The following is a 27,563-nucleotide window of genomic DNA, read 5'->3' on the forward strand; positions in this document are numbered from 1 at the left end:
GAGCAATAGCACAGCAGGTAGAACATTTCTCTTCCATGCGGTACTGCTGGAAGTAACACCAAATGCTGAGACAGGAATAACACCTTGAGCACTGCTGGGTGTGGCCCCCAAAACCAAAAAATAAAACCACAACAACGAATAAAGCATCCGTATTATCTATAAGCTTCTGAAGCATAAATTGATTCTGGCTCTGGTCTCTCTCATGAATTCCAAATCAGGTTTTCCATCTACTTACACTATCTCTCCACTCAAATCTCTAGTAAGCCTCTCAAAATAATCTGTACTGGGCTAGAGCAATAGCACAGCAGGTAGGATGTTTGTCTTGCACGCGGATGACCCGAGTTCAATTCCCAGCAGCCCATATGGTCCCCTGAATACCACCAGGGGTTAATTCCTGACTGTAGAGCCAGGAGTGATCCCTGTGCATCACCGGTGTGACCCAAAAAAGCAAAAAGCAAAAAAAAAAAGTAAAAAAAAGAGCAGAAAACCAAGTAACTATACACTTATATGTGTAGAAAATTATAATTGCAGATAAGAGATACTATTATTAGGAAATAATTTTCTCTCTAACATTCCATCTTTGAATTTATGCTATAAAATTTCTTATTTATTGGTTGTTCTTGAAACATTTAGATATCCATATTCCCTATTCTCATTTAGCTTCTTTGAAGGACTGTTTTAGTCTATTAAATATTAAATACTCTAAATCTACGCTACCATAGAACTAGATTTATTTTTTCACTCAAAATTTCAGCTTCCATTTCTTAACAGTTCCCCCAACACCTACCTCATTTCCACAGAAACCAATCACCTCCCCTGTGTTCCCAAAGAAGTTGGCTTACATCAGCAGAGTATGTTCATCATAATAAAATCACATTCACACATAGGTATCTTTTCCCCCCTTAAACCTGAGAGTATATTTTCTTCATCTCTATAAACCAGTTAAAAGCTAGGTACAAAGCAAATTTTCAATAAATGACGGTGAATCAACAAAAAGATGATTACTTTGTGCTGCCACTCAGTAGCTTCCTCCTCCTTTTTCTTCTTGGCTTCTTCTAGCAGTGCAATCTTGGCAGTAAATTCAGCAAGTTCTGCTGCCTAAAACAAACAAAATGACCAGTACAAAAAAAATTAACACTTTCAACCATTCATGTAATGTCAACGAAGTTTTGATATGTGCGTGAGCTGTTTTGTGCTTTCTTAGGCCACTTCCACTTTTAAAAAGGTGTTGTTTTTTAAAACATATATCTCATTTTTAATATATATCTTATAAGTATCTCATTTACAGTTAATCTAATGACATAATCATGAACTAAGCAGACAAAGTGAAAAATATTTTACTGTTCTGTAGATAAGTAGTTACTCCTATTATATTAGCAGAAACTTAAAATGATAGGTTTTTTTCTTTTTATCTCTATCAATAAAGCAATGCTAAATCCTGTAAAATAAACAATTTGTACTACATATACACATACATAAACAATAAAATGCTTCACATTATAATGAACTTTATTTTTTGGGGGGGCCACACCCGGCAGTGCTAAGAGATTATTCCTGGTTCTGCACTCAGGAACCACTTCTGACAGACTTGAGGGACCATCTGGGATGCCAGGGAGCCAACCAGGGTTGGTTGCTTGCAAGGCACTAGCATCACCCACTGTATTATTGTTCTGGCCTAAAGAACATTATTTCAAATAAATTCTTTTGATTCCCCAACAATCCTGTTAGGAGATATTATGCTTGTCATTTTTTTAAGACAATTTTCAAAAATGGATCTAAGACTCTGAGAGACAAAGATACATAATAACTGCCTGACTATTTAAATTACGAATATTTTAGTCGTGCCATTTAGTTAGTTATATACTTTAGTCATGCTATATAGTCAGTTGTACAAGTAAGACTATACTACCAATTTATCTAAAACAAAGTATGACACTGACTTATGAAAAGTCTAAGTAAATCAATCTTTTAATTGGCAATAGGTCATTTATATTATTCTGTTTTGCTTTTTGTTAAGCAGAAACAAAAGTTCATGACTTGTTTCCAAGTTATGTTTTTGCTTTACAGCAGTGAAATAAACTTAGTGTGATAGGATTCACTCAATCCTTATTTACACTTTCCATCTCAAACAGAAAATCAAAACAGGGTCCTTACTAGCTGCTCCTGATTCTTCATCTGGTCAGCAGCTTGTTTTGCTATAGCAGACTTGGCCTCTTCAGCAGCTCGGCGCTCTTTTTCAAGCCTTTCTGCTTCTTCTTTTGCTCGTTTTCGTTCCTGGTCCAGTTCTAGGGCTTTTCGGGTCTGTTCTTCTAGTTCTGCCAAGCATATTAGTATGGTATATTAGAAGAACTGCCAGTGATTTTCTCATCAAAGGAACCCAAATAGGATCAGGAAGTCTAATCTGCACAGATTCTTAAATTTAGCACATTTGTAAATGAAATTTAAAAAAAAATTCTTTTGAAATTGGCAAAGGCTAAATCAGTAATAAACAAACCCCCCTATCATACAATTAAAAAATGTGAATATGCAAAAACTTCTGAAACTTAAGTTATGCCATAAAGCTATAATTTTTTTGTTTTTTGGGTCACGCCTGGCGGTGCTCAGGGGTGGCTTCTGGCTCTGTACTCAGGAATGTACTTCTGGCTGTGCTCAGGGGACCATATGAAATGACAGAAACTGAATTTGGTTGCCCATGTGCATGGCAAGCACCCTATCCACTGTATGATTGCTCTGGACCTTTAGTTTAAAAAAAAATCTATCCTGTGTAACTAAGCAAAATGCTATTTTCAAGATCTATAATATCACATATTTCAGAGATCAGAGTGATTTGTAAACAGAGTAGGGTGTTTGTCTTGCACACAGCTGACTCAGACTGGATCCTCAGCACCTGACATGGTCCCCTGAGCTCTGCAAGAGGTGATCCATGAGCACGGAACCAGGAGTAAGCCCTAAACACTGATGGGTATGACCAATACCCTCCTCCCCACCCCCAAAGCAAACTTTGAAACAAATATTTTTACAGCTATTTTAGACTAGTGGGCTGGAGTGATAGTATCACATGCAGCTGACCTGGGTTCTATTCCTCTTGGAGAGCCCGGCAAGCTCCCCATGGCGTATTCAATATGCCAAAAACAGTAACAGCAAGTCTCACAATGGAGACATTACTAGTGCCCGCTCGAGCAAATTGATGAGCAACGGCATGACAGTGACAGTGACAGTGATTTTAAACTAGTAAATTAATACATTAAGATTGAAAAAAATACTAACAAAATATTTAGTGTGATGTAGATTACATGTATTACTGAAAACTTCTGAGTTATTGGTGAAATTCATTCCTTAAACACAAAGACTTTTTTTTGAGATTACGTGGATACCAATACTTATTAAAACAGTACAAAGCTGGGAGGGAAACTGGGAACATTGGTGGAGGGAAGTGGGCCTGGTGATGGAACTAATGCTTGGACATTGTACCCCTAAAGCTCAGAATAACTTTGCAATTCATGGTGATTCAATGTATTAATTTAAAAAAATTTTGCAACACAAAACAATGAGATACCACCTATTATAAGGATGTGATGTCACTCAAAAATTATTTTTTCCCCATGTATGTTAGAGAGGGGGCTGGAGCGATAGCACAGCGGTAGGGCATTCGCCTTTCACACGACCGACCCATGTTCGATTCCTCCGCCCCTCTCAGAGAGCCCGGCAAGCTACCGAGAGTATTGTGCCCACACAGCAAAGCCTGGCAAGCTACCTGTGGTGTACTGGATATGCCAAAAACAGTAACAATAAGTCTTACAATGAGAGATAGTTACTGGTGCCTGCTCGAACAAATCGATGAGCAACGGGATGACACTGACAGTATGTTAGAGAAAAGGAAAAACACAAACTACTTGTATCTTAATTTTGTTGGTCATGCTCAGAACCAACATAAGTAATTGCAATTAAGACTTGTTAGGTTTTTAGAGGGCTGAAATGAAAAAATGAATTTTGTTGGCTACATACATCTTAATCTATGTACTTTGACTCCAGCCCTAGAATTTAACTTTTGATAAAATAACATATAAATTTGATGTGGCTATTTTCTATAGTGATTAAAGATATGAAAGTTAAATGTATGACACTGGGTGGAGGGTTGTGCCACACCTGGCACACTCAGAGCTTACTCCTGGCTCTGTGCTCAGCGATAACTTTTTTTTTTTTGCTTTTTGGGTCACACCTGGCGATGCACAGGGGTTACTCCTGGCTCTGCACTGAGGAATTACTCCTGGCGGTGCTCAGGGGACCATATGGGATGCTGGGGATCGAACCCGGGTCGGCCGCGTGCAAGGCAAACGCCCTACCGGCTGTGCTATCGATCCAGTTCCTAGAGATAACTCTTGCAAATGAACATTAAAAAAAAAAAATTCTTTTGAAATTGGCAAAGGCTAAATCAATAATAACAAAACCCTCTATCATACAATTAAAAACTGTGAAAAAACAAAAATTTCTGAAACTTAAGTGAGATGCAAAAAATATATATATCTATATGTAGTGTATTCCTTATGTAAGGAAGTTGTGATAGCAAGAATGTCATTCCATGAATTATGTATTGGCTTTACCTTATTAATAAAATGGGTATTTGCTATTCTAACAAAGTGAAGCAGAGATGGCAGAGATCAGAGCTGTGTGCAAGTAAGAAGGGGTTTGTTTATTTCTTTATTCAGTACTGTATTCCCAATACCTAGCACAAAGACTCATGCATACTAAGAGGTTATATACAATTCTGGATGAAATCACTCTATCCCAAGCTGCCCCACAAAAAACAGTAGCCTTTTTTAAAACTAAGATGTCATCACACCTGATAGTATTAGGAAAAAATCACACAGTGCCAGAAATCAAACCTAGGACCTCATACATTCAAAGCAAGTGCTCTCCCAACTGAGCCACATCCCCAGCTCTATGACAACCTTTCTGAAGACAGGAATCCACTTTAAAATTTGTTGGAACAGAATGCAAGTATAGCTGTATTACATCTCAACCAATACATCTTCAAGATGTTAAAATGACAAATATAAATGACTTGATATATTATGGAAAGGTTAAATGGTATGGGAGTGCTCTTTAAAGATATCTGACTCACTTCAAATAACTGTAGTAAGAATTCTTTTGAAAGAAAATGCTAATTATAATGCATAGCAAAGATTCTTGAAATATAACTTAGGTATGATCAGAATTACTAATTGGAAAGAAAATATAGAATAAATTAAAAGATAATCATGCAGACTTTGGTACAATCTAGGAAAGTTTTATTACTTAAAAAAATAAAAGACAAATTGAACATTCTTTGCTTCAAGATGACTGATCTGAAATTGTCTTGACAGGTTGCTCTATACTTTCTTATATTCTATCTTCTTCATAGTCTTTAAGTATCTAAGGGCATTCTTTTCTTAAGACTCGTGCCCTTTTTCGGGGAGGGGAGGCAAAGGGGTCACACCCGGCAATGCACAGGGGTTGCTCCTGGCTCTGCACTCAGGAATTGCTCCTGGCAGTGCTCAGGGGACTATATGGGATGCTGGGAATCAAATCCGGGTTGGCTGCATGGAAGGCAAACGCCCTACCCGCTGTGCTATCTCTCCAGCTCCTCCTCAGATTCTTTAATGCTTCCTTATTTGAGTTGTTTTCTATATGTAAATTATTAGTATTATATTTTATATATTTTAATTATATACCCTAAGTAAATGAAATTGAAAGATTCAATAAGTATTCTCCAAGAAAAGGTATTATATAAATATCAGACCTGTAGCACTGTAGTCCTGTTGTTCATTTTGCTCGAGCGGGCACCAGCAATGCCTCCACTGTGAGACGTGTTGTTACTGTTTTTGGCATATGGAATACGCCATGGGTAGCTTGCCAGGCTCTGCCGTGCAGTGCAGGCGGGATACTCTCAGTAGCTTGCTGGGCTCTCCAAGAGGGAGGGAGGAATCGAACCCAGGTCGGCTGCGTGCAAGGCAAAAGCACTACCCTTTGTGCTATCACCCCAGTCCAATATTAGACAGTAACATAAATTTAAACTTTCCTTAAAAAAACTTTCCTGGCACATTGCAGCATTCCTTTAAAAGTATTATTTATATTATTCATATGGCACTCATTCTACACTATTCCTCACTTTATTAACATCACATGTACCCTATTTCTATCAAACTACAAAAATAACTCCTATATGCATATATTTGTGTGTGTGCATGCACACACACACACACATTCAAAATGTAGCAGAGTTTACAAATAATGGAGATTTTATGTTATTACCCAGATTCTACTGCTAAGGATCTATTCTGTGAAACATCCTATTTTTTTTCTCCCTCTGCTATTTGTTCCTTTAAAGTACTACATCCTCGAGTTAATATAAACTACATTCTAAACCCAATGCAATCTTCCATAGCATTTTAGCTAGGTAGACTTCCTTGGAAGCGGGTTTGTAGTTTTTTTCAAAAAACAAACTTTTTTTGGGGCCGGAGCGATAGCACAGCGGGTAGGGCGTTTGCCTTGCACGCGGCCGACCCGGGTTCGATCCCCGGCATCCCATATGGTCCCCCAAGCACCGCCAGGAGTAGTTCCTGAGTGCAAAGCCAGGAGTAACCCCTGAGCATCACTGGGTGTGACCCAAAAAGCAAAAAAAAAAAAAAAAAAAAAAACAAAAAACCTTTTTTTTCAAAGTTTTTATCAAAAAACAAACAAACCCCCCTTAACATATCTATGTATTGGCTATTTAATACACTGAAATAAAATTCTGAGCTAGTTCCAAAAGAGTAAGCTTTAGTAGCTATAATCAGAATAGCTTCAAATGGCCCAAATCACTTAGAAGGCTTAAAGCACATTAAGTCCTTGATGTTGCTGATAAGTTCTTGGAAGCTGGGACTTTTTAACTGAAACAATTTAAATGAAACTAGATCCTTAAATAATGTCATCTTGATCAACACTGGCCAAGATTTATTTTTTCTCATCAACATGTGACATAACAGAATTGAAAGAAACAGTTACTCAAAGAACTTCTACATATTAATGCAGCACCGCAAAAAAAAAAAAAAAATTGTTTAAAAACATCAGAACTACTGAAATGTGTTTTTATTTAGGAAACCTTCACAGTAATAGGAATTTGGGGCAAGAGATATTTGCTGCCTTGCAAGCAACTGACCCTAGGACCACACAGCTCCTGAACACAGGGAAGTGGCCCCCAAACGAAAAAATTTTAAATTAACGCATGCAATACTTTACAATATATAATAAAAACACACATGAATGTATTGAGATTTTAGATAAATAAGAGAGGAAAATACAGGCACTATATATAGTTGAATGTGCCATAGTTTAAAATGATAACAATGTGCTTCCACTATTATGCAACAATTTGCATCCAAAAAGTACAAAGCATTTTTTACCTTTCTGGGCTTTCATTGTCTGCTCTTCAATTTGCCTTAGACGTTCCATTAGCTCTTCCTTTTCCCGTTCTATTCTTTCCTTTTCTTTTTCCGCTATTTCTCTTTTCTTCTTTTCATTTTCTAATTGTGCCCTTAAAAGAAATTGTGATTGCTGTTACCAATTAGTAAATAGAAATATTCACATGAAACCTAAGTATAGACTATAGAAACCACAACATAAATATTTCTAGTCTTCATTATATTCAGCAATGTGCAAAACATATAAAGAAGAACTATGCTATTAAAAACATATGAGGGGCTGGAGCAATAGCACAGCGGGTAGGGCGTTTGCCTTGCACGCGGCCGACCCGGGTTCGAATCCCAGCATCCCATATGGTCCCCTGAGCACCGCCAGGGGTGATTCCTGAGTGCATGAGCCAGGAATAACCCCTGTGCATCGCCGGGTGTGACCCAAAAAGCAAAAAAAAAAAAAAATAAAAATAAAAAAAAAAATAAAAACATATGAAACAGGGGCTGGAGTGATAGCACAGCGGGTAGGGCGTTTGCCTTGCACGCGGCCGACCCAGGTTCGAATCCCAGCATCCCATATGGTCCCCTGAGCACCGCCAGGAGTAATTCCTGAGTGCAGAGCCAGGAGTAACCCCTGTGCATTGCCAGGTGTGACCCAAAAAGCAAAAAAAAAAAAAAAAAAAAACAAAAAAAAACATATGAACCAAATTATAATGCATTTTAAAAATTGGGCGGGTTATAATAGATACAGTCATTGATTGCTTTAAAAATACTAAAAGATTGAGATTTTATAGCTAAGCAGCAGAGCATTGTCCTGCATAAATGAGGTCCAGGGTCAAATTCATAGCAACAAATTTTTAAAAAGCAAAAAATTTTAAAAAAAAAAGAAAAGAAAAGAAAACAACAGGCAAATATTCTGGGCAGAAGTGATAACTCAAAGACTGCTTTACATGCAGAAACTCCAAGTTTGCACCAGCAGACACTGAGCCAGGAGTAGCACAACTGCATGTGGACCCAAAACTTAAAATATTATAAACAACTACTTTAGGAAGGTTATCAAAGGAAATAATTTATGAAACTATTTATAAAACATGAAACTATTCCTTGTGTACAAAGCGTGTTTTTTTTTCAAAGCATGTTAATACGGACTTGAATAAGATGAAAACATGAGAGTCACTTGCACACAAAAATAACTTTAACAGTATACACTTCATTGTTATACATCAGCACAACTGTTTATACATAAGCATAACAGGAGTTAATTGCATATTTGCCTCACATTATAAAATGTCTTCTTTAGATCAGCAGAAGCTCTCTGCTGGGAAATGACAAAAGCTTGACCATTATGAGCAGTTTTACTTTTAAATAACAAAATAATTTGGGCAGGCAATCATTTTCAATTACAATAAATTATATAAGCTGTACAGTTTAACTCATGATATACTAGAAAATTCCACTTTTCTAGGCTCCTTAGACCTTTCCATTAGCTCTAAGCAGACATCTAATGCTGTTTGCAAAGACCAGTTTAGAGCTCCTGATACAATGTATCAGCAACCTTCAGCCTTAACTGCCTCTGACATGGGCCTGACAAAACTTCTCTTTAATACAACCAAAGGGGAACATCAAGCAATCTCAGACTCCATGTCATAGGTCAGAAATATACACAGAATAAGCATTACAGACCCTAAATTATTAGATAACAATGTACATTTAATACTTGGTCTTTAAAAACTGGTCAATGACCAACTGGGGAAAACGTGAGTTTATTTCCTTTCGTGAATCCAGCAAATCTACAAAATTTGCTTTACACAGAAACTGACCTGAAGTGCAGAATAAAAGTTTCCACAAGGGACAAAAGGACAAAAAGACAACATCCGGACTGGAGAGATAACTCAACTGAAACTCAGTGTCACCTGAACCACCAGGGCAGAGCACTAAACTGTTAGCCCACACTGCTGGGTCAAGAATCACAGGAAGTTGCCCGTAAACTCCTCCAAGGATTGCTAGCGGTGGCCCCAATTAACACATACACACACATTCAGATATATATTTCTCCCTCTCCCTCTCCCTCCCCCTCCCCCTCCCTCCCTCCCTCCCTCCCTCCCTCCCTCCCTCTCTCTCTCTCTCTCTCTCTCTCTCTCTCTCTCTCTCTCTCTCTCTCTCTCTCTCTCTCTCTCTCTCTCTCTCCCTCCCTCCCTCCCTCCCTCCCTCTCTCTCTCTCTCTCTCTCTCATAAGTAGGAGGGAGACAGAAGCCTTTGCCAGGAAATGCTACTACCAGGAAAGAAGCTACAATCAGGAAGAGGTTCCTCAGGCATGGGACTGATTACTATTCAAAGTTATTATAGGAGCTGGAGCAATGTTAGAGTGTAGGGTGTTTGCCTTGCAAAAGGCTGACCCAGCTTTAATTCAGAAAACTCCATATAGTCCCCTGAGCTCACCAGGAGTAATCCCTGAGTGCAGAGCCAAGAGTAATCCTGAGCAAAATACACACACATACAATGGAAAAGACTGTAACAGCTATTATATTTTGCTGTCTATATATCCATATCTATCATTTCTTCACAAAAAAACACTGAGGGCACAGCTATAATTTTCACATGAAGAGCAAGAGAAAAAATGAAACAGAAGTTCCTTGTTTCAAGTGTCTGAAGAGAAGTCAAACCCATATTTATCTAGTTCCATAGCCTATACTTTTTTTTTCTAATTTCTAATTAGTGAATCACCGTAAGATACAGTTACAGACTTACAAACTTTCATGCTTGCATTTCAGTCATACAATGGTCGAGTACCCATCCCTCCACCAGTGCCCATTTTCCACCACCAATGGTCCCAGCATCCCTCCTACCACCCCAACCCAGTCCCCTCCAACCTGTCCCGCCTCTGTGACAGGGCATTCACTTTTGCTCTCTCTCTCTCCTTTTGGGTGTTGTGGTTTGCTATAGAGGTATTAAGTGGCCATCATGTTCAGTCTATAGTCTATTTTCAGCCCACATCTCCCATTTCTAATTTTTTGAGAAGTGTCCATACTGTTTTTCAAAAGGGCTGAACCAGTCGGCATTCCCACCAGCAGTGGAGGAGAGTCCCTTTCTCCCCACATCTGCGCCAACACCAGTTGCTTTTGTTCTTTTGGATGTAGGCCAGTCTCTGTGGTGTGAGATGGTATCTCATTGTGTTTTGATCTACAGCACCCTAATAATTAGTGATGAGGAGCATTTTTTCATGTGTCTTCGGCCATTCGGATTTCTTCTTTGAGAAAATTTCTGTTCATTACATCGCCCCATTTTCTGATGGGGTTTGATGTTTTCTTCTTGTGGAGTTCAACAAGTGCCTTGTAAATCCTTGATATCAACCCCTTATCAGATGGGTATTCAGTGAATATCCTTTCCCATTTGTAGACTGTCTTTGTATTCTTGTCACTGTATCTTTTGAGGCGCAGAAGTTTCTCACTTTAAGGTAGTCCCATTTGTTTATCTGTTTCTACTTCATAGCCTATACTTTTTGCCCCTGTATCACTTTTTGTTCCTAGTGATACAGGCAGACAACCACGACACAGAATATCCCACTTCTAACTTAATGGTATCTAACTCTAAACTCTGTGTTTAAATAAGCCAACAACTTAACCACACATTTAGGAATTACAAAATGAGTTGTCAATTCAGGTGAAAATAATTTAAAAGCATAGACCAGTGCCTAACAATGTAAGGTAAATAAAATTATTTTCACTGTAAAATAATGAAAACTAAAACAAAAGCCAAGCTATATAAGATTTCCACTTGGAAATCTCTTTTTAGTGCCTCAAATTATGCACAAGGATACTATTCCCACGTAGTGTAGCCTGGTTTGGGAAATATTCCTCTAGACATTCAAATGAATGAAACAGTCAAGGATCTCCTACTGAGAGTCAGTAAGTAACTGCTAATGAAAGGTTTTGAAAATACACCTAAGTGGGGCAGAGAGATAATACTAGGGTTAAAGTGCTTGTCTTGCATGTGGTCAAATCCAAATTCCACTCTGGTATAGCATATGGTCCCCTGAGCACTGCCAGGAGTGATCCCTGTGCAGAGCCAGGAATAACCCCTGAACACCACAAGGTGTGGCCCCAAAACCAAAATAAATATTTATCTGTATGAAACCATGGGATTATTAATGCTGCGTTTTTGCGAAAAGTGGGTCAAACCACAGGGTGGGGTGTGTGTGTGGGGGGGGACTAGGCTGCTGAGCAGCCTGAGGTACTTTTAGGGGGCACTTTAATACTCCTCCCCCTAAGAAGGGAGATTTCCAGGGAGGGTCTTGAAAGATTTTATTCCTATAAAGGGTATGAAGAGACTAAATAAATTTGGAAACTTTTATCTAAGCCTTAGAGTAACCACAATATAGCATCACCACCAAACTGCATTTACCAATTATACTACATACACTAGAAACCATACAATATTAGTCTCTTTTTCTAAGAGATAAAGATAAATAGACAAATTAAGTTTAAAATGTAAATAATTTTATCAAAAATAAAATAATTAAGGCATTCTGGGGTAAAGAACACAAGATACAATTTCTTAATTAACACTTCAGGGGAGATAACTGAGACAGGACAGGATGGAATGAAAAGGAGAAAGATGGGGCCAGAGTGATAATACAGTGGGGAGGGCGTTTGCCCTTGCATACAGCTGACCCAGGTTCCATCCCTGGCATCCCATTTGGTCCCCTGAGGAATTTCTGGGTGCAGAGACAGGAGCATCCATTGAACATCACTGGGTGTGACCCCAAAAGCCAAAAAAGAAAAAGGGTAAAAACTAGACAGGGAGAAGAAATAAAAGGGTGAAGGAGGAGGCAAGAGGGGAGGGTGGAAAGGGGTAAGGAAAAAAGACCTTGTTTGACAGAGGATGTTAGAAATACAAAGTAACACATGTAAAACTAGCTGTAACAAGTAATCCAGAGACAAGAAAATAGTGCAAACTGACCAAGTCCAGTCATAGTATCAACTCAATTTAGTACGTTTTCATAGGGTCAGAATTATTGGAAAGTGTCACACCTACTTTTTTAAGACAAGTCTGGGGGACTGGGATGATATAGGCATTAGGGCACATGCCAAGAATGCCTTGCCTGGGGTAGATGCACTGCATGGCGTAGCCCTTGGAGGCTCCAGCACCACCAGGGTGGCATGGGTGTTCCCAGCACTGCAGCACAGCATTCTCGGGCCCTTACACTAAACTTCTGCCTTAGCAGTGCCACTTTCCCTACTCATCAAATGTTTTGTGACATGATCAATTTCCCTAAGGCATATGATTTGAAGGAAGCAATCTAAATTAATAAAAACCACTGAATCACACAAAACTTTTCAGAAAAAAAAAAATCAAAATTCAAAGTATAGGTAAGCAAAATTATTTTATCTAGCAGAGTACCTTGAGTTCTTCATATTCAGATCTTGTTATTTCAGAATACTGTACTATTCTACAAAAAATGTTCTCAGGAACACTTTAGTATGGTCTCAAATTTATACAAAAATAAAGTCTAAACTAATCTAGACTCATATTTAGAAATCATATTGCTGTACCCAATAGTGGAGTTCTAGGATCAGAAGGAATTTTATTCAGTAACTTTCCATTTCAAAGTTTCTGTATTTTGCAGATTTTTTTTTTAAGTCTAACAGAATCATGATTTAGAGATTAGTGAGTAGTGGTATTATTCTACTTTGTACAGAGACTTAAGAAGTCACTGACTTTGTTTCAAAGCAAAATATGCAGCACATTTTTACGTCAACAAAATTAATGCCAGTTACAAGAAAAACAAACTTGAAAACTTCAAGCTACTACTTCCAACTCAATGTTAGTTTAAAAGCAAGCATGATAAAAGAAAAGCACATTTGTAAAGCTATAAAAGCTATTTTCTTAGAAAATATCCCAGATTTCCTACCTGATATACTCATTTTGAAAGGATAGTGTGAACACTATTGTCAACTTTTACACAAAAATATAAAATGTAAATTTTATATAGTATGTAAAAAGGAGCACTTTTAAGTTTTAGGTAACCTACTCCTAACAATAACAATGAAAGACTATATATTTCATACCTCTCCATCTGTTTCTGATGTTTCTCTTCTCTGGCCTGTGCTTTCATCTGTTGTACCTCAATAGTATCAGGTTTCCTTCTTCGCATATACAGTTCATGGTTTCCCATACATAAGGCCAAAATCCGTTTATTGATTCTCAGACGAGGTGCATAAAATACAAAATCCTAAACAAAGGAATATAAATCCAAAGTCTTCTGAAGGACAGGCACTCTCATGACAGAAAATTTTAATTATGTGCTTACGAATTCTCAAATTCATACTACTTACACATAAACAGTTCACTTTTCATGCCTCTCCAGTTCTGTGGATAGGCTCATATTGTTACTTAAGCATCATTAATTCTTAAGAACTCTGAGCATCTTTCCTTCACCTCTAAGGAGAGCATTGCTTTACATTTTGCCATTAACCTCAGAACTGGTCTTCTGTACACGGCAGTCAATGTTTTTCTTATCTCTTATCTTTTTAGTAACAGATCAGGAATACTAAGCATTAAATCTAGTATTCAAGGTACAACAATAAAGTTTCAGATGCAAAGTTTTAAACAAAATTTATTTAAAATAGCACTACTCTAGGACATTCTCACTACCAGAAAGACAAGATTCTAAAATGTTGTTTCTTGGGAATAGTGCTTAATTGAGGGCTGGGAATAGTAGTTACTTTCCACAAGTCATAATAGATATTATTAACAACCTTACAGTTCAATCTAAGTTAAAATAAAAATCTATTTATGTTATGAAAGATTAAACCTTATATATTTTAATAATTTTAGTAACATTCACAATTTCATCACAATTTCATAAGGCCAAAATTAAAATTAACAGTGGAAAGAGTAATTTCCAGCAGCAATCTGATATAAAAAACAATGTCAATCTTTATTTGTTGGGGGGGAGGGGGAGGATTTGGGTCACACCCGGCAATGCTCAGGGGTTACTCCTGGCTCTGCACTCAGGAATCACTCCTGGCGGTGCTCGGGGGACCATATGGAATGTCGGGGATCAAACCTGGGTCCGCCATGTACAAGGCAAATGCCCTACCCACTGTGCTATGGCTCTGGCCCCAACGATGTCAATCTTTTTTTTTCTTTTTTTTTTTTTTGTGTGTGTGGGGGGGTCACACCCAGCAATGCACAGGGGTTACTCCGGCTCATGCACTCAGGAATTACTCCTGGCAGTGCTCGGGGGACCATATGGGATGCTGGGAATAGAACCAGGGTCAGCTGCGTGCAAGGCAAACGCCCTACCCGCTGTGCTATGGCTCCAGCCCCAACAATGTCGATCTTTCAGTGATAAACTTCTGAAAAAAATTTTTTAAAGAGTTAATACATAATACTTATGAAAGAATTTTACTTACAGGTGCCTTCTTGTCGATTGGCTTTATAACAAATTTTTTGTCATTAAATGAAATATTTCTGATTTCACTCCAGGGAAAACCAATTTTTGGAGTTAACCTTAAATAATGAAAATATTCATTTAACTTAAAGCAAGAAAGAACAGACAAAATCCCTAGCTTTCAGGGCCCCAGTTTTGTTTCTTTCATTTTTTTTTTCTTTTCGTGTCACACCTGGCAATGCACAGGGGTTACTCCTGGCTCATGCACTCAGGAATTACTCCTGGCAGTGCTCAGGGGAACCATATGGGATGCTGGGAATTGAACCTGGGTCAGCCGTGTGCAAGGCAAACGCCCTACCCACTGTGCTATCACTCCAGCCCATCAGGGCCCCAGTTTAGCTGGAAAAAAAAAATAGGTTTTAAGAGTTCCAGATTTTCTAAGAGTTTTAATTTACTCATAATGTACTTTTTTTTTTTTTTTTTGCTTTTTTGGGTCACACCCAGCGATGCTCAGGGGTTACTCCTGGCTCTGCACTCAGGAATTACTCCTGGCGGTGCTTGGGGGACCATATGGGATGCCGAGGATCGAACCCGGGTCAGCCGCGTGCAAGGCAAACACCCTGCCCTACCCGCTGTGCTATCTGGCCCATCATAATATACTTTTAAGGAGACATCTGACCAATTAAAAAATCAACTAAAAAGATCGGAGAAATGGTACAGCTGTAGGATGTTTGCCTTGCATGCAGTCAATCAGGGTTTTATTTCAGTAACCCCCTATGTTCCACCCAGAATGATTCCTGAGTGCAGAGTCAGGAATAAACCCTCAGCTTTGCTGGGTGTGACCCCCAACCCAGAAGAAAGTCAATCAAAAATTAAAGATGTTGGTAATGTAGCTTAATAGTAAAGCTCAAGCTTCACACATAGGGGGAGCCTAAGTTTGAACCCCAGCCTTATCTGAAACTCTTAAAAATCACCACCAAAATAAATATCTAAATACTTCACAGATATGTTATGAATTTTGCAAACATTATGCCTACACTTCTCTAAAAGCACCTGAAATAGTAACTGGTTTGGCTTCTGGATTAGCATTATATGCCAGTAGCCCCTACAGATAGTTTTCATGTAAAAACCTAGCACTTTTGTTGACTGTTCAGTCTGAGTAACTACACTACAGTTTTTACACAAAATGGAATTACACATGGATGCATGTCCTAGAACATAATCATAGTGTAAAGCAATACATGATTATATATTTTAACAAAGTTAATTTAAACATTTCCACAACCAGATCCTACATAAATACTGGAATTCCAACTCACAGCTACCTTCACCATCCAACAGAGATTTAGGAAAGTAGAGTGGATAAGTCATTTTGTTTCTGCTTCTCATATATTTTTATTATTTTGGATCAAACAAGTCTAAGTGATCCAATAAAAAGAGTATGAAATAATTATGACACCTACAGAGTCCAAAGAATATTTTAGTTGATTTTAGAGTATCATTTCTACGTATTCCTTTACATTTCTTCTTTTAAAAACTGTAGTTAGAATAACATGGTTCAATAGTATTAATATTTATGCCTTTGATGCACAAAGTTGCTGTACCTTCATCATTGCAAAAATGTCCAAAACCCTCTTCTACAATTATCTTCATGTTGCTTAAGTAGACTTGGGACTGCATATAGTAAATAATTTTTCTACAGAATGTTTTACTCATTATGCATGCATTATACTGCCGTCTAATGGGCATTTTAAAGCTAAATTTTTCCATTGCAATTTAAGGCAAAGTTACTTATTGCTTTGAAAAAGACTGATAGACGGCCTCACATGCTGGGGAAAAAGGAAACTGAGATAGAGAAGAGACCACCAAGTAAATGATGCTTGGAGGGCTCGCTCAGGATGGGAGATGTGTACTGAAAGGAGACTATGGACCAAACATGATGGCCACTTAGTACCCGTATTTCGAACCATAATACCCAAAAGGAGAAAGAGTAAAAGGAAATGTGCCTGCCAAAGAGGCGGGAAAGATACTAAGAATACTGGTAGTGGAGAATGGGCACTAATGGAGGATGAGTACTCGATCACTGTATGACTGATAAGTAATCACAGAAGTTTGTAAATCTGTAACCGTATCTCACAGTGATTCGTTAAAAAAAAAAAATCAATGTATCACTGTCATCCAGTATTTCATCGATTTACTCGGGAGGGTACCAGTAACATCTCTATTACACTCAGCTCTGAGATTTTAGCAGCCTCTCCTTACTTGTCTTTCCCAACAATTAACTGGAGGCTCTTTCAGGGTCAGGGGAATGAGACCTATTGTTACTGTTTTTGGCATATCGCATACACCACGGGTAGCTTGCTAAAAAAATTTAAAAATTAAAAAGAAAATTAAAAAAGAAAAAGGCTATTAGAGTATTTCTAAGGTAGTACTGCACTTTATTTACATATTTGGAAAGTGCTAAGGCAATTTCTTAACACAGTCCTCAAAGTAATTCTATAAGGCAGCCTAGCAATTATACTCAATTTGCAGTAAATCACTTGACTAGGATCACAAAGATAAAAGAACCTAACTTGTTTTAAATTTTAGTTAAGAAGTTTTTCCAAATATATAAATATGTTGCAATTATAAAGAGATTGAGTCATTACAAGTAATACCAAACTGCTCTTGCTGACAATCCTTAATAACCATCTGTATTTCTATCCCCAAATATACATTGGTACTCTACTACAGATTAAATCATAAAACTTTAATAAGGGCCATACATACCCTGTGTAAAGCTTCTGAGTTTGAAACTACAGGAGTCATGTCCAGACCTACTGAGGGCCACCCAGATTGGCCAAGTGGGTTGGGTTAGATTCCAAATGGTGCTGGGGGTTGAACTTAGGGTCTTCAAGAGTCTTATCTGTGCTCAGAGTATCTCTCTGGCCCCAGTTAAATAAAAGATGTGGGTCATAAAAATTAGTCTTTAGGGGCTGGAGAGAGGGCTGGGTATACACTTTGCAGGCAGGAACCAAGAGTTCAATCCTTAGCACCACAAGGTACCCTGGGCACTGCCAAAAATGACCCCTAAACAATACTGTGTATGCTACAAAAGTTTAAAAAGTGTTCTTATTAGTCTTCAGGACATTTTGGGAGTGTATTTTTTATGGGGGAGGGACAGCCGGCAGTGCCCACGGGTTACTTCTAGCTCTGCACTCAGAAATTGCTCCTGGCAGTTCTCGGGGGGACCATATGGATGCTGGGGATCGAATCCAGGTCGGTCACATGCAAGGCAAACACCCTAACTGCTGTGCTATCAGTCTGGCCCCATCTTCAAAACACTTTTTTATCTCTCAGAAATTTTTTAATTTCCTTTTCTAAAAGACATAGTATTTTAACTTGCTTTAAAATATAAATGAAAAAACACAAGGATCAAAATTAACAAAATGCTCTCTTTTGAAATTATTATATATACTAAAATATGTATTTTATTGAGATTCATGTAATGATAAAGGAGAGACCCAGAAAAAAGACAAATGCCTAGGACAAGCCACTAGTTTCACACTTGGAAGTTTATGTGAAATTTTAAGTGAGAAGTATAAAGCAACTGCAGTTATTATTCCTGAAAAGAGCTCTAAGTGTCTCTTAAAATCACTTAGTTCACTATGAACAAGGACATTCTCACTTACTAATATGCAAAATATGCTCAAAACTGTTAAAACTATGTTATAATAAATCGTACATCTATTAATTCTTTGTCTCTTTGACCCTGCTTCCTAATTTATGATAATTTAACTTTCATCCTATATGCCAAGCATAACCTTTAAGTATTCTTCACTTATTAAGAAAACAAATTTAGGGATGGGGTGGGAGGGGACGGTACTGGAGGGTGGGAGGGATACTGGGTTCACTGGTGATGGAGAATGGACACTGGTGGAGGGATGGGTTCTCGAACATTGTATGAGGGAAACCCAAGAACGAAAATGGGTAAATTTGTAACTGTACCCTCACAGTGACTCACTAATTAAAAAATAAATAAGTTTAAAAAAAAAGAAAACAAATTTAATTATTATTAGATGAAACTCATAAAAGATCAGCCATAATACATAAAATTGTATCATTTGATAAATACACTGAGAATCACAACTTTGAAACTGTAAGGTGTTACAAAAATAGAAAGATTATACCTAAAAGCCTAAGTGGAATTAATCTTTGAATTTTGAACTTTTAAAAAAAGCAGTCAAATCAGAAAAGAACTATCTATATAGATAGAATGTAAGATTAAAGTCCAAGAGTTTACTGAATAATGACTTTTCACGACATAACCAATTTACTTACTTGTCATCATGCTCATAAATATTCAGACCCAAAGCATCAACGCCTAGCCACAATTCAGTTCCCTTTTTATTTTTTATTTCAAAATAGTTGACTCCATACATTTCTAGGTCTTGTGCAATCTTCAGGTATTCCATCATGGAATCTTCCCTGTTGAAATAAAGCGAACTGTAATATTTTTAGAGCGAAAGTATTTAAAGTAAACTGATTAAAAATTTAGTGTTTTAGCTTTTGTTCACATAGTCAAATAATCTTTTGGGAAGCAATCTCATAAAACAATAGTGATACATAAAGTATTTTAACTTGAGGGAAAACACTAAAATAGACATCCCAAACCTGAGCATTCCTCTATGCTCTTCATGCCAGTTTTGTATTCTTTCTTCCCACTGCTCTTTTGTCAATTTGTGCTGTTCCAAAACACTGTAAAGAAAATAAATAAAAGCTATAGAAGTGTCTCCTATGATTCAAAATCAATATGCTTTTAAAAGCTTAGAATCATTTAGCAGCAGATTGTGGTGACTACCATACAAATTGACACAGTAATAATAAAAGTTCAGAAAACTAATAAAATAGAGATATGCACAATTAACTACATGCAAAACTGAAAAAAATCTGAGTAAAGCTGATAGATTATATCAACAATACATGTTTTAAAAGCTTTACTAAAAATATAAAACTACGAAAAGCTATGAGGTTACCTAGGATCATACTACAATTTTTTATGATTATCTTTTACCGGTGTGAATCTACAATTATCTCAAAATAAAGAGTTTCAAAGGAACTTGATATTTTGAATTAGACATTTTTAAAAGTCAGGAGAAAGACAACAGTATGATGTACCCATGTGTGAAATATGAAAACAAAGCAAACAAAACAGATTAAGAACAAACTTAGAAACAGAAAACAAGACATTTGCCAGAGAGAAAGAGGCTGAGGGAGGGTGAGAAGAGAAAAGGTTATATAAAGGTGGATAGAAATTAAGATGTTTGGTGATATCATGATATAAAAACAGCAAATTACAGTACTGTGAAATAAGAAGATTACATAATGTTCACAAATTAAAATTATTTTAATAAAAATTATTTTAAAAGTTACTGTACAGATAATAGCTTATGGAAACCAGATGAATACTGAACAGGAAACAAAAGAAAATGGCTAGTTAGTAATTAAAACAAAGTCAGAACTCTTGAGTCTGAATTCTTTTATCCTAACACATTTTCTCTTTTTCAGAAGCCACACCCAGAAGTACTCAGGGGCTACTCCCAGCTCCATTTCCTTTATTTTTGTTACTAAAATTAGCTTTGCTGTTTGTTATTAGAAATACTTCCCAAAGCACATAAGTGAGGGGTCAAGAATGTGATTTATGTGGCTGAGAATATGCTTTACATGTATGTGGCCCTGGGCTGGATCTCTGGCAGCCCCTGAGCACAACCAGGAATGCCCTAGGACCCAAGCATTGCCATAAATGATTTCCCCAACAGACATACAAAAACAACACAAACTGAATACTGAATACAAACTGAATACAACTGAAAAGTTAAACTTTTTCACCACCCCACACCTTTTTATTTTTTCTTTTATATTCTTCAACTGTTCCTTATACAGATGAAAGCAAACACAAATATATTTTAAATCATAAATATTTTAACACCAATCAGCAAATTCAACATGCATAAAAATTTATCTGATAGTATATTATAGCTTATGTATTTCTCTTCATTTTGGGTCCTATGATAATTATCCATCTTTACAGTGAGCCCTCAAATTCTACTTAAGGTCTTTTAATAATAAAAATTTTTTAAATATTGCTTTAATCTGCAGAAGTTTTACATAACACAGGGATTCCTTGGCAATAAAGGAATCTTAGGATAAAATTTTCCCTGAAACCAGCTACAGACTGGAGTAGATGTTTTATGGAAATTTCAAAAAGACCATTTTGTTATAACACACACATTTTCTATGTATCCCATCCCCTTTGAAGCTCTTGCTTTAGATAGAGGTGTTTTATACTCCTCCTTAATAATTAAGTTTCCTTGTTTTTCTTGTTTTGTATTCTTAGTATCTGACCTCTGCCCTCAAGTATTCACTTTGAGGAAAAAATCAACATAGCACTTGCTGGTATCACAAGTTTAAACATGAGTGTGAGAGTTTAACTGATTGCCACTGTGACTTATGTTCTCCCTTCTTATATACATTTCAGAACTCACTTGGATTTTGTTTAATATACTCTACCATATGTTCAATTCCAACACAAAAGTGGTACTCGGAAATATGCAAAAATTTAAATTCTTTCCCATCTTTTCAAGAACACGTGGATTGTCACACTTGCCTAACTGCTAGTTTTTATCTTCTGCTACCAGACAAATTTCTTTCAAGGAGTGTCCACTGGGCCAGAGAGCTAGCATAGGAGTATGGCACTTGCCTTGCATAGGGCCAACCTAGGTTTGATCCTAGGCACTGCCTATGGTCCACTCCCTGAGCACTGCCAGTAGTAATCCCTAAGCATAGAGGCAGGAGTATGCTCTGAACACTGCCAGATGTGCCCTTTCCCCCAAAAAATAAGAGTCCATATCCACCGTCTTCCATATTCACTGCCTCAGTCAACCACAAAATAGATTTAATCCCAACATGTTACTGAAACAGCTCTTACAAAGGTTGCTACCAACTTCCTATTGTTAAACTCAACAGTAGCTTTAGATGTCATCCACGACCCTCTTTCTTATACTCTGATGATTCCTAGTCCCTTTTTCTACCTTGGCTTTTATGATATACCACTATTCTGGTAGCACCGTAGCACTGTCATCTCGTTGTTCATTGATTTGCTTGAGCGGGCACCAGTAATGTCTCCATTGTGAGACTTGTTATCGTTTCTGGCATATCGAATACGCCACAGATAATATGCCAGGCTCTGCCCTGGGAGCGGGATACTCTCAGTAGCTTGGTGGGCTCTCCAAGAGGGACAGAGGAATCGAACCCAGGTCGAGCACGTGCAAAGCAAACTCCCTACCTGCTGTGCTATCACTTCAGCCCCCAAATCCCATGACTATTAAATGTAATTCAATTATTTCATCTGCTGCTGCTGAAATAGCACATAGTGAAAAAACAATTTGAAGGGTACTTTTGACTAATACATGATACTTACCATATATACTGATCAAAACGACTCTGTGCATTTTTTACTAAGAATAAAATAAATTTTACCTCAATTAAAAACAAATTCTTTTTGTTTTTCAGGCCACCCCCGGCAGTGCTCAGGGCGTACTCCTGGGTTGAGCTCAGGGATCATTCCTGGAAGGGATGGGAGTTCGTGGGGAGGATCATCCTGATGCTGGTGATCCAACCCAACCCAGGTCAGTCATGTGAAAGGCAAGCACCCTACCTGCTGTCCTATCTCTCCAGGAGCAAAGTATATCTAATTATCAAATATTAAAGTACTTTTTATTTTGAGCCTGGCAAGCTACTCGTGGCATATTTAATACGCCAAAAACATTAACAACAAGTCTCACAATGGAGATGTTATACTGGCGACCGCTCGACCAAATTGAAGAACAACAGTGCTACTTTTTATTTTGGGAGGTGGACACATGGTAGTGCTCAGGGATCCACAATTGGTGCCAAGGATTTGAACTGGGGATGGCCAAATGTAAGTCAAGTGCCTTAACTCCTGTACTTTCTCACCAGCCAAAAGGAACTATTCAGCACCTATTAACAGAATACAAGTAGCTGAAAAGAAACACTGTCAACCTAATGAAACCGTAGTGGACATGAGGTAAGCTTATTTTCGTATCTAGAATTTACAAACACAAGACTATGCCTAAGAGCATGAATATATTGTGCAGAACTGAAACTCTAGGTTCTTAGTTCTGAATTATAATATAAATTTTAAAATTCAGGACTCTAGACTAAGAACAATAGCAACTTTCATGTCCTAAAAGAAAGCTCTCCATGTAAAATACTTCCACCAGAGACATGTGTGCTCCTATAATCTAAAATGAAGTTTTGTTTTCTTTAAGTTTATATACTCACCCCACAACCCTAGTTTCAAGATACATCATTTGGTTGTCTTATTCTGGTCCTGCACATTTCTTTTTGTTTTGGGCCACATCCAGCAACAATCATGGGTTACTCCTGGCTCTACACTCAGGAATCACTCCTGGTCACGCTCGGGGAACCATTTGAGATGCCAAGGATCTAACCTAACCCATTATACTAATGCTCTGGCCTCTGATTTACAAAATTTGACATTTGTACTTTTGGGGAACCACACCCAATGGTGCTTAGGGCTTAGTCCTGGCACAGTGCACTGTAGAGGATCAAACCTAGACCTCTTCAAGTAAAGCTTATGCTCCAGCTTTGAGCATCTTCCCGGCATTGGTTCAGTTTTAAGTATAAAGTTTGCAACAGTGTTAGTTGTAGCAGTGTTTGTGTTATCTAGGAAATTAAACATTAAGTATTACTTTTAAAATTTCTAGAGCCAGAGAGACAGTAAGGTGGCTAATATCCTCATGGCTGACCTGAGTTTAATCTCCAGTGCCACAATTTGTCCCCCAGCCCTACTAGGAGTGATCCCTGAACACAGAGCCTGAAGTAAGCTCTCAGTACTCCAGAGATGGCCGCAAATCCTCAGCTCACTCCTCAAAGTCCCAGTTCTAGGGACCAGAGAGATAGTATATAGTGAGCAAAACACTTGCCTTGCTTGTGATCCACCTGGATTTGATCCCCAACACCCACCCCATTTGGTCCCCTGAGATCCCGGCACCCCATATGGACCCCTGAGCACTACCAGAAGTAACCCCTAAGCGCAGAGCCAGGAGTGAGCACTGTCAGGTATGGCCTAAAACTCCAAAATAAACAAAACAGTTGCTAAGGAGGCAGTAGTATGATAAAGACAGATATGAACAAAGGAACAGACTGTGATTTTGACAGTCAACCTTAAAGAGACTTTTTCAGAGTCAGAAAGTTAATACTACGAAGGAAGTAAGTCCAACACTTATTTCTGAGACACATCTGTCTACGTGGACATTTTTCTCATGCAGTAATTAGTAGATAGGGTCCTGCTCGCCAGCTGCTCAACAACCTCCAGGCGCACTTCATCAACCTCAGGGAGATCAACCTGAGGCCACAGATGTCCCAGGTGCTGCCCAGAGATGGAGGCAGGTGCATGTTTGTCAGTGTGCAGATCGTTACAACATGCCAGTCGACCAAAAACATTCGGTAGACTGGGAACACCTAGAAAGGTGATTAGAGCCCGCCCCAAAAACCTATCCCTCTTGGAGAGCCCGGCAAGCTACCGAGAATATCGAGCCAGCACAGCAGAGCCTGGCAAGCTACCTGGCAAGCGTACCCAATATGCTGAAAACAGTAACAACAACGGTCTTCATTTCCCTGATCCTGAAAGAGCCCCCAATACGCCACCGGGCTATACTAGCATGCGACAGGGAAATGGAGACGTTACTGGCGCCCCTTGAGCAAATCGATGAACAATGGGATGACAGTGATATAGTGATACAGTGAATTAGTAAATTTTCACCCAAACTCAAATTATCATTGCCTTCCTTTATTGCTCAATTTATGGGAATAAAAAGAAGTGGCAGAAAGTTCAGGTAATTGCAGAATATATACAGAATATATGTCTACCATATCATGGTTTCTAAAATTGCACTCTTAGATCCAACTTAAAACCTAAACATCAAAATATTTACAAACCTGAAAAGTTGCATTTCAAATTTTTCAGTGATGGTAAAAGCATATTTCACTTACCGCTGGGGAAGCAGTCTATCATTAGCCAGATATCCTGGTTTATGAATCTCTTTATTATAATCTCCATACTTGGCCTGGACAGCATAGGAAGCCAAAAGAACTGCTGTTTCTGGTGGACAATATATATCATCATTTAAGATCGCTTCTTTAACTTGTAAGAAGAAAAGTCTCTGAGTTATTTCTTGAATTAATTCTTCAGAAACATCTTCAGGAAAAAATTTAGCTCTGAATTTGAACTGCAAAGGATTCTCTTTTTTAACATCTTGCTGTGTTACCTGGAAGAATAATTTCAAGTATAGTCAACAAAAAAATGTTAAGTTCAGAATATGAATCTAATTCCTTCTAAAATTATTTTTCATTTTCTTGATTTTTTTATGCCAGCAGTGCTTGAGAATCACTCCTGGCAATTCTCTGCTTGGAGGAAACATGTGGTGTCCAGGATCAAACCTGGGGCTCCAGCATGCCAAGCAGGTGAACTGGACACTTCAGCTATCTCTCTCAATTCTTTTTTGAAGAAATTAAGAATGTGTCACAAATGACTTTAAAGCTTTCAGGTACTAGACACGGAAAATAACAGGTGAGAAAAAGGACTTTCACAATGTGATCACAAATGTGAACCTATAACTCACAGACCTATTTAATGAGCAACAACCAAATTGATCTTGTGTGTGTCTTCCCCCTAGTAGGTAAAATCAATGGTCTCATAAACATAAAGATGCCCTCTGACATCAAGGAGCTTCCCCCTTGGTCCCTGAAACTTCTCAGGAAACTTTTCTGCATATATTTAAATCAAAGTAAAAAAAAATACTAAGTTGTACCCAGTAATGTTTCTTATGTGCTATATTTTCAAGTACGAAAGACAAACATCTCTTTTTTCTAATATGACAAATTGGATGATCTCTAGAGTTAAGAGGCTTAACACACTGCTAATGACTTACTGATATGAATGCAAAAGGACACTTGGTATCAGTCAGTTCATGGGATTTTCTGGCACAAAATAATAGTTATAACAAATTTTTTGGTATTTCTGAATAGCCTTTTATTTTTGCAGGTTGTTGGAATATGGTGGCTATGTTTCCATCAAATAGGATAACACTCGTTTGTCCTTTCTCCCTTGCTACAGGGAGCTTAGTTTTATGGGGTTATACTGATCACAGTGCTCCCAAGGCACTCCCATTTTTCTCTTTATTTTTGTTTTCACCACCTAAAAACAAAACTCCTCTGTGCTCCGCTTCCCCTATTTGTTAATTACTTATATCCCCAAATCAGACCCTGTGACTTACAAAGTCAAATACTTCTAAGAACTCTGGATTTTGTATTTGTAAGTGAAATATTGCTTTTCTCTTCCCTTATGTCCTTTGCATAGTTTACTTTACAGCAGTGTCCTTTTTTTTTTTTCCTTTTTGAGTCACACCCGGCGATGTACTGGCTTTGCATTCATGAATTACTCCTGGCAGTGCTCAGGGGACCATAAGGGATGCTGGAAATTGAACCTGGGTCAGTCACGTGCAAAGGCAAATACCCTACCTGCTGTACTATCTCTCCAGCCTCAAGCAATGCCCTTTTTGAATAGACACAGGAAGACAGTTAATGCTATGCATTTGTAACTTGGAGTTAACTGACTCTGAATAACATTTATTCCTAGGCATCTGTCATATTTACTGGACTTAGCCTCAGATGCACTTAGTTCCTAGCAACCCAAAAGCAGGGTCCCAACAAAAGGACTGGATGAACTCAGGGCAAGCTGTAAGCTACCCTGGCTTAGAAATGGGACAGGCCAAGTGTCACAACTTATAATAAAGAGCATGGTCATGGACAAATTCTGTCATGAACCAAAGAGAAGTGACTGAACAAGGTCCCTGCTAGGGTTAGGAAGGACTAATCTGGCCTGAGGACTGTAGTCTGGGATCCATAGTGAGATGTCCCCAGGAGAGCCACTCTATAAGCTTAATATATCTTTTACTGTGTCCATATAAAATGACTAGAAAGATTATTTGTTTTGTTTTGTTTTGTTTCTTTTGCTTTTTGGGTCACACCCAGCGATGCTCAGGGGTTACTCCTGGCTTTGCACTCAGGAACTGCTCCTGGCAGTGCTTGGGGGACCATATGGGATGCCGGGGATCGAACCCGGGTCGGCCGCGTGCAAGGCAAACGCCCTACCCGCTGTGCTATCGCTCCAGTCCCCATGACTAGAAAGATTATTAAGAAGTCAAGTTAAGATAAATGTTTATGGACTAAGGAAAGAAGAAGTATGTCCTTAGATGAAATCTGCCAGTGAGCAGATCTCCTAGCAAGATGAAATCTTTGTCTTAGAAGAGCTTCCCCTGGAAGAAAGGGCTTTCATATGTTGATTGTGCTACCTCAACTATGAGTAATTGCTACCCCCAACTCTTGGTGATTGTTCTCTATAACTGGACTGTGAGAGTGGCTGAAGAAGGAATATGGGCAGTGTGTGAGACCGAAAGGAGGCAGAGGAAGAACATACGGCAACTAATCACCAACCAGCCTGGCCCACCATTTTCTCCATCTTTTGTCCATGACCATTGGCCATCGGGGGTGGGAAAACAGCCTAACCACCAAATACACCTGGCAAGAGAGCGCTGCATTCATTTTGTGATCACACACACACACACACACACACACACATACACACACACACA

At 38.3% G+C, this 27,563-nt stretch overlaps 1 protein-coding gene across 3 annotated transcripts in view; it reads right to left on the reverse strand.

Moving 5' to 3' along the window:
* The window catches only part of RDX (radixin), a 73,774-nt gene that overhangs the window by 24,993 nt on the left and 21,218 nt on the right, over positions 1–27,563 (reverse strand). For all 3 annotated transcript variants that reach the window (XM_055131132.1, XM_055131131.1, XM_055131130.1), the window contains exons 5-12: positions 24,904–25,178; positions 19,480–19,563; positions 19,147–19,293; positions 14,849–14,945; positions 13,499–13,662; positions 7,422–7,552; positions 2,155–2,315; positions 1,006–1,098 (exon numbers count right to left, since the gene is read on the reverse strand). In XM_055131132.1, the coding sequence (XP_054987107.1) occupies positions 1,006–1,098; positions 2,155–2,315; positions 7,422–7,552; positions 13,499–13,662; positions 14,849–14,945; positions 19,147–19,293; positions 19,480–19,563; positions 24,904–25,178 (1,152 nt within the window). The remainder of the gene's footprint in view (positions 1–1,005; positions 1,099–2,154; positions 2,316–7,421; positions 7,553–13,498; positions 13,663–14,848; positions 14,946–19,146; positions 19,294–19,479; positions 19,564–24,903; positions 25,179–27,563) is intronic.

This window comes from Sorex araneus, chromosome 3 (genome assembly GCF_027595985.1).
Source record: "Sorex araneus isolate mSorAra2 chromosome 3, mSorAra2.pri, whole genome shotgun sequence".
Classification (NCBI taxonomy): Eukaryota; Metazoa; Chordata; class Mammalia; order Eulipotyphla; family Soricidae; genus Sorex; species Sorex araneus.